At 37.6% G+C, this 12,087-nt stretch overlaps 1 protein-coding gene across 1 annotated transcript in view; it reads right to left on the bottom strand.

Moving 5' to 3' along the window:
* Positions 1-12,087, bottom strand: part of MYO16 (myosin XVI) — a 480,319-nt gene that overhangs the window by 452,322 nt on the left and 15,910 nt on the right. The window contains exon 2 of the mRNA XM_072782401.1: positions 389-652. Coding sequence (XP_072638502.1) covers positions 389-652 — 264 coding nt within the window. The remainder of the gene's footprint in view (positions 1-388; positions 653-12,087) is intronic.

Consider the following 12,087-nt stretch of genomic DNA (forward strand, 5'->3'; position numbering starts at 1 on the left):
CCCTGACAATTTCAGATCTTTTTATTAAAAAGCCCCTAACATTTAAAAGAAATACTATCCTCATGTTCCGTCTCCCTTTCTGATATTTCCCACTCATTTTTTTCTCCTTTTGCCTTTGAGAGACTCCTAACTCTAGGAAACAAACTAGGGGTGGTAGAAAGGGAGGTGGGCGGGGGATGGGGGTGACTGGGTGACAGGCACTGAGGGGGGCACTTGATGGGATGAGCACTCGGTGTTATTCTATATGTTGGCAAATTGAACACCAATAAAAAGTAAATATATAAAAAAATAAAATAAAATAAAATAAATACTATCCTTCATCTCCCCACCAGGAAACAACAAACAAAAACCATGAAAATCCGCATCAGAAAACTTTTGTGTCATGTACCTTCTTTGTCATCGTGGTGGATAATTGCATCCTGTATCATGTCAGCAAGGTTAAAGTGAACTTTCTGATTCTTCCCATGCTTCAGCTTTTTCAGGAATCCTTCCTGCTTCTGAAAAGCCTTCTCTCTTTCATAGTAGGCTTTGATCTGCTCACAGCGCATGCGCTTCACCAGCCGCTGCCTCTGGCCCAGGGGAAGGGACTCCAGCAAACACTGGTCAATTTCCATCTCATGGGTTCGAAAAACATTACATAGCTGAAAGCAACCTGCGAAAGACACAGTGAGAATGTCACTAGACCTATTACATCAATACAGTAGCATTACAGAGTGTAGTTGATTGCCTATTGCCCAGCACAGAAGTGAGAGACTCACTCACTGGTCTTCGTTGCTTGACATGCAAATGGCAGACCCCAGCTCACAGAAGCACAGAAGTTAGCTGATGTCTTACTCAAGATCGCATGATAATAAACTAATAAAATTAGAGCTAGATGTGTGGTTTTACGCAACTTAATTATTAGCGAATCATCCTTTCTTATTTTTTTTTAGATCTGTAGCAAAAGCCTAAAAGTTCTACCAATGCATTAAAGTTTCTTCATTGAATAATGCCAACTAAACTTAGTGTGTTAAATTTTGGCAGAAAGCCATTCGGAGTCTTTCGGCACACCCAAATAAAATGGGTTTTGTGTATCCCAATGACTCTGCTTATTTAATGTTAATAGAAGCTATGTAGGCTATCAACTGTTTGTGTGACACAGTGATTATTTCCACCAATATATTGCTAAATACTTTCCCTAGGGATTGGTAATATCCATTTCTAAGAGACCATAATGGTTGAACAATGAAACAGATTTTTCTTTTGGCAATTCAAAATCATGGATAGAATAATAGTACTGCTCTTGTGGTCTCTGTCTTATTAACATAGTGATTAACAAACTGAGTTCTCTCTCCTGAAGGTGAAAATCTTCACTTTCTTTCAAGATAATATTCCTTATAAACACTACCCAAAACACCATAATGGAATTATACAAATTCATATATTTACCACTGGATTAAAATTTTACTATTAGCAGAAAATTAACATTAAAACACTGAAAATTCTAGAATCTAACTCACAGATTCAGAGAAGTGTTTATAGATTCTTCTCTTCATATATTTATGATGTAAGTCTCAAGCAAGTAAAAGTAACTATACAAGCTCCAAAATGTGGTTGATCGTATGTCATATCTGGAAAGATCACTCAGAAAGGGCACACTGCTTCATCTCTGGAGAGGTGCCCTGCCCAACTCCTTTGAAAGGACACCAAGTTGTGACAAGGCAGTTTCCATTTCTGTATCACTTGATGCTCTGCAAAGTGCTATTCTCACAATCACCAGGCAAGACCATTTCTCTTTTGCAAATAAAAAAAGTGAAGTTGAGAGAGGCTATGACTTGTCTAAGACCAAAGAGATGATTATATGACAATCATGAATGTTCCATAGAGGCTCAAAAGAAACTCAGAATAAGAGATAGTGACTTTCTACAGCCAGATATTTAATATTTCTATATGAGGGGGGGAGGTGGCAGGAAGGGAAGCAGAGCTGGGAAATTTTGTTCTTATTGTTTGTTAGCATTTGACAATATTTTAGAATCATATATGTTCATAAAAATCTTTCTAAGAGTGATGTGAGAAGCATCGAATAACTACTAATAACACATTTGCTCTCCAGTGGCCTAAACACAAAGACACAGCAGCAGTTGTGAAATAAACAAATCACTCTGAAGTCTGTCTGTGTGATAAAAGCCATGATCACAAGCAGATCATCTGTGAGAACTCATTAATAATGGCAGGCCATATCCTCTGCTTTCCAATCTGTTCAGAAAACTGCACTTGGGTTCCCATTCCCAAGACACTGTGACTTTCATGAGTTTCCTAGCTTATCAGCAGGTGCCCAGGGAATCAGCAGAACTGTTGGAAAACCTGAGCAGGTAAAACCAATGACATCACAGGGTGTCACATGCTGATGAGCAGCGTGCGGTCAAGGGTGGAGGATAACCTGAAAAACACAACAGTCCTCTAGTGTTGAGCTCGTAAGCAAAGCCTTATTGTGAAATCTTTATTTTTCTAAAGATTTTATTTATTTGTTCATGAAAGACACACAGAGAGAGGCAGAGACATAGGCAGAGGGAGAAGCAGGCTCCCTGCAGGGAGCCCAATGTAGGACTCCATAGCAGAACCCAAGATCACGACCTGAACCAAAGCAGACGCTCAACCACTGAGCCACCCGGGCGCTCCCTTATTGTGAAATTTTCAATTAACTTTTAAGGAGTCTGCAGTGACAGCTCATGATTCATCAAGCAATCCTCTCGGTTTGTCAAAAAGGAGCACTGAGGGATGTTCATAAATTAATTCCTTTATGATTTGGAAAATCAGATGCCAAGGCTGTTGAAATTCAATCTACACATGTATAAACTATTAATTTTTAACATATTTCCTTGTTAAATAATTCCCCGTGCTTTGATTTTAAATGCTTTAAACTTTCATTTAGTTTATATTCTAAAAATGCAATGGGCATTGTGAATTTCTTTTTGTGTAATTAGAGGTCGACCAGCTATGTCATGTATATGTGCTGCTGTCAATCTGTAAGATACCACACTAAAAATAATGTAGTTCTGGGAAACGTAGTTTTGAGGCAGTCTACTCAAAACCTATGGAACTTTGTCACCAGTGTACTAATAACCTCAGGTAACAATATGGATGGGCCAGGCAGGCAGGTGGATAAGGCTGAAGAAGAAGTACATGAGTCTGGGCTGGGCACAGCTGGTTTGTACTCCTGGGACAGGAGTCCTGGGCAGGCACTCATTTTCAACTGTCCTATAGTAGAGCTGACAGGGTCCTGCCTGCCCAGCTCCTGAACTGAGGGCTCTTCCCTGGTAACAACTGTAATTCTTTCCTGCTGCTTTGGCTGTCTTTGCCTAGAAAAAGCCATACATTAACTAACACAACTTCAACATTATATGAACCTCATTCTCACGATAATATATGAGTTCATTAGTATACAGGATGCATTTATAGTAAATGAACATATTTGCATTATTGTGGCAGAGACTGACTAGGGAAGACCAGCTTTCTTTTCTCCTTTGACACCTGAGTAGATGTCATTTTTGAGCTTCCCAGGGTTGGCTCACAAAAAAAAAAAATGCTCACATGCATTTTATCATACTCTGTCCCCCCTACAGCTTGCTGCCTCTGACCATGGTGGCCATGAAGCCATACAGCAAAGATGGCCACTTGTCAGAGAGCCTCAGTCTCCCCACTGCCGTTTGGAGCACCCCCCACCAATCAGCCCTTCCCTTAATTTTGTATCTGAGGAAGAAATGAACTTCTATTGTGTTTAGGTACTGATGTTTTGGGTTTTAATTCTTAAAAAATAATTAGCGTCATCTAACTAGAGGTATGCTGTTGTTCAGAATTTTTTTTCCCCAGTGTTGAACGGTGACCAAGGGAACATTCAAATTTTTGTAGAAATTTGGATGATAAGACTACATCATTACTATCTACCACGTGAGGCTCTAGCAAATATTTAACACTCAGCCCTGATACAGTGGGAATGGAATCTTTGATTTGTCAGGCCTGCGAACTTCCACAGTGCAAATTTCACAGTCAGTTTCAAACTACCAATGTCACGTCACTGAACAAAGAGATAGGAAGAGGAACTCTCCCAAAGACAGTACAGGATGGCTTCAAAGCGATCACTACATCAAGTCTACCATGGAGAATCATGGCTTTATTTGCATCAGAAACAACAAATATACAGGAAAAGATATTCCAGTAAGATCTCCAATGTGTGAGTGAAGCAGATAGCATCAAGAATTACCCACTTCTCAAGAGAAAATAACTATAACCATAACTATATATATATATCTAATATATCTATTTATCCATATATGATATATATGTATCCCCATACATATACATATACATATACATATATATAAATATATATATAAATATATATGTATATGTCACAGTCTTTGTCCAGAAGGTTTAACTGGACTCAGACTACAAATTTAACCAATTTGTAGTCTGAGTCATCACAGGAAGATAAGAGACCATTCACTTTAAATTTCTTAATCATAAAAAAATTCTTAATCATCAAAATCATTCACTTGCAGAAAGCAATGCTAACTAACAGAAAAAATAGAAAAATTAAAATTGAGTTCCAATCTTAGATATCATATTTTCTATTTATGACCTGGGGTGAAATATTCAACACTTCTAAGATTTTTGAAATCTGTCAAAAGGAGCCGATATTTCAAATTTGCTGGGATATTTAAAAAATAGGACAGAGTTTGCAAAACATGTCTGACACTAAGTACTCAATGAATGGTAATTCTTTTTTTTTTTTTTTTTTTTGGTAATTCTTTTTATTAGGAATATATTATGAGGATCTGTGCATCCCAACTATTGTATAGATGGGATATGTTAAGAGAACCAGAGATCTTCCTTTCATGTTCTTTCTGGTTCTACCATGCACCACAGATGCCCCAGGCACAATGTGTTTGCACCTGCTGTTTCCACTGCCTGGAACACTCATCTCTCTGATGGCAGGAGACTATACGGCTAGCATCCTCCATTCTTCAGGATCTTCTGTCAAAATGTCCTTCTTCATGAGGCTTTCATGGGCCTCTTTATCTCTATTTACAAATGTTTCCTGACAATACTTCCAATTCTTATTTCTTGCTTTATTTTTATCCTTAGTATTTATCACCCAGAATTATATTTCTACAATATCAAGCATTATACTTAGAATGTATATTATACTCATGCTAATGCTGTTTACTAAAATACTTACACTATATATTTTCTTATCTATCTAGAAGCCTCCTAAAAGCAGGAACTTGGGACTAATTTACCCACTGAGTATTCTCAGTATCTGGGATAGTAGATGTTAAATATTTTTCTTCTTGTTGTTAATGAAATTATTTAATTAAATTGCTGGCAGACATATCATATATATTACTACCACTTGACCCAGCACTCAACATATAGTAGATAACACATGCTTATTACTTCTGCTCTTATAGAAATGCATAATAGTGCCATAGTTGAACCTAATCGCTCTTCCTCACAAAATTATCTGGACTGACACAGTGTAGCTAAGTTTATGATAGTATTGGATTTCTTAATCTACCGTTATCATTCACTTTTCTTGGTGGGGGGAGGCTATATATATGTCTATGCTGCAATTCTAGATAAAAAATTAGAGACATTTATCATAGCCAGAAATCCTTGCTCAACAAATATGCATCTCCATATAACAAAATGTGAGAGCCAGGAAATAAAATACATCAAAGAAAAAGCAAAGATCTATATTCAGAAGTAATTATAGAACATCTAGGTAAAATTTAGGAGCCCCATGCTTTCCTCTTATGGTCCTATACACCATACCAAGATCTCAGGATGTTGTGTAGTAGCAAAGCAGAAATATAAAGAATAAAGTTAAGGAAAAGGGAACTGGGAAAATGAATCCTGAAATTATTCTGCTGTACAACTATCAGAAATACCTTCACCTCAATGAGATCCAAACTCTTCATGGAGGCCGTGGCACACTCACTGTGGGTAGTTTTTTGCATATGTCTCCATGACTGCCAGATCAAAGGGGAAATAAAAAATGGTAAAAGTACAGGTAATTTGATCCTAAGGACATTTACAGACACTTGCACCCAGTTTTCAGGGGAACAGACATTCATGGATGATTTATGAAGCTGACTATGTCTTAGGCCACAAAACAAATTTCAAAAAATGCTGAAGAACTGAAATTATACAGGAACTTTCTTAACACACTTGAGAACAGGACATCAACTCTAGAGGCATAGCCTTATCTCCCAGTATGTTCAGAAACTCACAACACTGATCCTAAATACAGCAGGTCTAGGGAAGAAAACATAATGGAAACCATACTCTTTTATAGCCAATCGCTGAGGAAAGTCTACATAAAAATTTTGTGGATGAAATTAAAACAGTGCATAGAAATAAATCTACAGTTTTAAATATACATGTTAGAAAAGAATCTCGTCTTAGAATCAGTGACCACAGCATCCTCATAGGAAAGAATAAAGCAAAGTCCAACAAAAAGGGAAGAAGATAATTAACAAAGTGAGGGTCTGAATGGGTAGAAAGGAAGTAAAGGATGCGTAAAGATGAAGAAAGACATGGTAAATGGACAATATCCAGAAAAAATATATCTTACCAAAAATGATGCAAGAAGAAAGAGAAAACTTGAATGGACTTACAATCATTACATTAATTAATTGTTAAAAATCTAATTACAAAAAAAATAAAACAGTCAAAAGCAATGCCCAAGTGATTTCACAGGCTTTGAAGAAATGGATAACCTGTTTTCCTAAAATTTTCCTAGAGATTAGGAAAAAATGAAAATTGCCTCAACTCATTTTCTGAGACTAGTATAAGCTTGATACCAAAACCAAATGAAAACATCACAAAAAAAGGAGTTACAGATTAATTTTATGTACACATACACGTGTAAACAGTCTCAGTGCATATGTTTGTCAGTGGAATAAAAAGACGGCTAACTTTAGAATATCTATAAATGTGCTATTCAAACTTTCCATTCTGTTGCAAATGTAGAAAAGGAAGGCCCTCTATCATTGCTTATATTACATCTCAAAATGAAGGTTTCCATCAGCATAGAAAATAAAAGGAAAAGAAACAAGGACCCTAACATGAGTAAAAGGAGGAAAAACTAATTATTGTTATAAACACTGTTATCCTCATAGGGAGCCAAACACATTCTATGACTCAGCCATTAGCCAGAATTTTGTACAAGTCAATATACACACACAAGAAGAAAGTTACATTTTCAAACCTAATAAGAGATGTGCAGCCTTACTAATGTCTAGAAAAATTTTAAAACATGTCATTTCACACTCGTGTGATTGACAAGGTGGTCCCCTTGCTATTAAAGAGAAAACTGATGCTATGTCTCTAACTGAACATGTATCTCTCCCAGAACCATGATAAGTACTCTAGAAACCTTTGAAATACATTGCAGATAAAAATAAACACAAAATAATCTAGTATGCAATGAACAAGATTAGGAGTAACAAAAGTCAACTTTGTAAACAATCCCCTCCCTGAGTTTTGGAGGAAAGAACTCTATTTTGCCACCTGTACCTTTCAATATTTTCTGTTATTGATACTGGTTGAAAAGACAGCTAGATCAACACAACCTGAAAAAGAAAACCTGGAAGGATGCCTGGGTGGCTCAGTGGTTGAGCATTGGCCTTTGGCTCAGGATGTGATCCCGGGGTCCTGGGATGGAGTCCTGTAGCAGGCTCCCTGCTTCTCCCTCTGCCCATGTCTCTGCCTCCGTCTCTGTGTCTCTCATGAATAAATAAATAAAATCTTTTAAAAAGGAGAGAGAGAACCTGGGAGGATTACCACATACAGGAGGCCCACCACTTGTGACAAAATGCAAATCAAGTTAGTGGGGAGTCTTCCCAACAAGCGAGGGTGGGAATTAGTAGGGAATAAACGAGCCTCTATCCAAACCTCACACCTTCTACAAATGAATCCAAAAGGAATCAAACAGCTGAATGTAATACATAAGACTATAACACATTTGGAAGATCGTAGGAGGAAATCACTGAGACCTTGCTTTCCTAGTCTTGACACCAAAACACAGTCCATAATTGAAAAACAAACCGATGAACTGGATTTCACCAAAACTGAAAACATTGCTATGTGAAAGCCATGTTGAAAGGGTAAAGAAAAATGTTACAGAATGGGGGAAAGTACTGATAACCACCTGTCTGACACAGAATCACATCGAGAACATGTAAAAAACTTAACATCCAACAGCAAAAAGGCAAATGTTCCAACTGGAAAATGGGAGAAGACGTGAAAGACTTTTTTCACTGACACAGGTGGATGACAAACAGCACCAGCCATTAGGGAAATGCTCATTAAAAGCACTATGGCTTATCACTACATACATATCAGAAGAGCTAAAATAAAAATAACATTAGTGGGGTGTGTGGCATAGTCAGTTAAGCCTCAAACTCTTGTTTTTTTTTTTTTTTTTTTAATTTATTTATGATAGTCACAGAGAGAGAGAGAGAGAGGCAGAGACACAGGCAGAGGGAGAAGCAGGCTCCATGCACCGGGAGCCCGACATGGGATTCGATCCCGGGTCTCCAGGATCGCGCCCTGGGCCAAAGGCAGGAGCCAAACCGCTGCACCACCCAGGGATCCCAAACTCTTGGTTTTGACTCAGGTCATGATCTCAGGGTCATGAGATCGAGGCCTGTGTCGGGCTCCCTGCTCAGTGAGGCATCTGCTTCTCTATTTCCCTCTACTCCTCCCCCCACTCATGTGCACACACACACTCTCTCTAATGAATAAAATCTTTTAAAAATAGTGCCATAGTTTTCCCTGTGAAAAGAAAGCATATTTTATCATTTATAAGCAATAATGTGTATTTAACTGAATTTACAACTAAGAATTATATTTCAATTCCATCAGCTTGGGGATCCCTGGGTGGCTCAGCAGTTTAGCACCTGCCTTCGGTCCAGGGCGCGATCCTGAAGTCCTGGGATTGAGTCCCACATCAGGCTCCCTGCATGGAGCCTGCTTCTCCCTCTGCCTGTGTCTCTGCCTGTCTCTCTCTCTCTCTCTCTCTCTCTATCTCTGTGTGTGTGTCTCTCATGAATAAATAAATAAAATCTTAAAAAAAAAATTCATCAGCTTATATTTGCAATTTTGGGGATGCTTCCTATCAAAGACCTCAAATAGTCTTTGTATTCGGGTAGGTGATCTTAATCCCCTATTCAGATCCCCCTACTGGCTGCCACGCCCTTCCAGCTGCTCTGAGTATTGGCTGGTAAGGATTCAGAGCTGTTCTCTCCCCTGAAGAATTCCCTGCCAGACTCAGTACCCCAGGGAGTGGAAGACTCTACCCACAGAAGTACAAAAGCATGTACCCTTAAGAAGAGACGACTCTCTGGCGTGATTTACACTGCAGAGCAAAGTGAATTGGAAAGTTTAGACTTTACCCAAGACTACTTTGTTTCACTTCTTTCTGTTCAAAGCCTTGCTTCCCTCACCAACAGCATTTCCCTGATGAACATTTCCTCTATAGATCTATATATCGTCACATGCTTCGCAAGCCCTCTCTCAAGACTCTGCTTCTAGGAAGCACAGTCAAATTCATGTAAGATTATGTATATTTACCTTAATTTTCTGTTAATTTTCATGATTTGCACCAAAGGGAAGATTTTTTTTTTTTTTGTAGATGCAAAATTTACACAGATCGCACATACCTAATGATATAGGTTTTCAAAAACAAAGTAATAACATCACAAGAAATAATAAGGCACACATGCAAAAGAAGGAAGCTGGGGCCTTATCTTCTACCACATACAAAAATTAATGAAAACTTATTAAAGCCTTCAACATAAGACCTGAAAGTATAAAACTCATAGAAGGACACAAAAGTTTCAGGACACTGGACCTAACAATGATTTTTTGGATCAGACACCACAAGCACAGGCAATAGAAGCAAACACTGACAATTTGTACTAACCTACAGACTTCTGTGCATCAAAGGACACAATCAACATAGTAAAAAGGCAACCTAAGAAACAGAAGGAAGTATCTGCAAATATATATATATAAATAAGGGATATATATATACATATATATATATATAAATAAGGGATTAATATTTAAATATTAAAAAAATTCTTGCAACTCAACAATTAAAAAAATAACCAAATTTAAAAACACGCAAAGGAATCTGACATTTCTCCAAAGGTGATATATAAATGCCCAATAGGCACATTTTAAAAAGCTCAAAATTCTCACTGAAATGCAAATTAAACCACAATAAGCCATCATCTCATACCCATTAGGGGGTGGCTTTTACTCACCCCCAAAAAAACTCCAGAAAATAAGAAGAATTGGCAAGGATGTGGAGAAATTGAAATCCCTGTACACTGTGGGTGGGACTGAAAAATGGTTTCCACTCTGGAAAATAGTATGGAGTTTCCATAGTAAATTAAAAATAGAATTGTCCTAGGATTCAGCAATCCCACTTCTGGGTATACGTGCAAAAGCCTGAAAAAAGGATCTCAAAAGATATTTGCACACCTATATTCACTGCAGCATAGTTCACAGTGGCCAAGAGGTAAAGGCAGGCTAATGTCATCAATGATGAGTGGATAAACAAAATGTGGTCTATCCATACAACGGCATGTTATTCAGCCTTAAAAAGGAAGGGAGTCCTATCATATGCTATGCAATGGATGAACCTTGAGGACAGGCTGAATGAAATAAGCCAGTCACAAAACGACAAATACTATATGATCCCACTCAATAGAAACAAATTAGAATGTTGGGTACCAAGGATGGAAAGAGAGAGAAAGCAAGAGTTGCTATTTAATGAGTATCAGATTTTAAAGATGAAAAACTTGTAGAGCGCTGTGTCCCAACAAGGTGAATATATTTAACCTCTGAACTATACACTTAAAAATGGCTAAGCTGCTAAATGTTATTTTACGTGTTTTACCACCATAAAAAAAAAGTGAGGAAAAAAAGAGAGTAAGACACAAGGGGCTAGATCACAAGAGTTTTTAAAATATATACACAGTTGAAGGACTTCATAAAAATGCATTTTCAAACTTTATTGCTTATCCCACTTTATAAAAATGTTTGCTACAAAGTCTGAGAGGCAGAAGGCAGTTGTCCAGGAAGGTAATTAACATGCTCACTCACACACAGGTGTTGAGCACGTCCATGTGTGTGCACGCGCACACGCGCTCGTATCTACGCACCCAACAACTGCCCTAGCAGAAGCTTTATTCTCAGAATCTATTGTTATAACATGCTTCCAGGGTTATTTTTACTGCATATACAATGACAATGAAACAAAAGAACAGTGAGGATTTTCAAAGACAAGAGTATAATCAATTTCAACATACTCCCCCAGAGCCTTAAAGAAGAAAAAAAAAAAAAAAAAAAAAAAAAAAAAAAAAAAAAAAAAAAAAAAAAAAAAAAAACCTCTTCTGAAGCATTGGAGTCTTTTAAAAGTGCTAGATTTTTTAAATCTTTGTAATCAACCTGCAGGTTCATATCCCTCTTTACAAGAACAGCAAAAAGAAACTGCACTGGGGAAGAAGATACAGATGTTATGCCCTAAAGTATCTCAGGATGTAGGTCCACCATGCCTGTTTGATGAAATCTTGCCCTGAAACACTTCTCTTAATGATGGGGGGATAAACCTGAATAATTTTAATTCTGCTCAAGAAAGTCAACAATATTTTTCATCTCACTACTTACTGTCTTTAAATTTATAAATGTATATATCAAGTGATCATTTCTTCGTTTTCTATCTAATTATTATGGCATGCTTGTCTAATGAGAGAATGTGAAGAATGTTCTCTCTCTAAGCTAAAATAGGAATAAAATGGGGATGCCGTTTTAATAAAACGGGTGGCTCAGTGGTTAATCATGTCTGCCTTTGGCTCAGGGAGTGATCCTGGAGACCTGGGATCGAGTCCCACATCGGGCTCCCTGCATGGGGCCTGCTTCTCTCTCTGCCTGTGTCTCTGCCTCTCTTTCTCTGTCTCTCAGGAATAAATATATAAAATCTTTAAAAAAAAATAAAACAAATAAAGCAAAACACACAGGACATAAAAATTA

This window comes from Canis lupus, chromosome 17 (genome assembly GCF_048164855.1).
Source record: "Canis lupus baileyi chromosome 17, mCanLup2.hap1, whole genome shotgun sequence".
Classification (NCBI taxonomy): domain Eukaryota; kingdom Metazoa; phylum Chordata; class Mammalia; order Carnivora; family Canidae; genus Canis; species Canis lupus.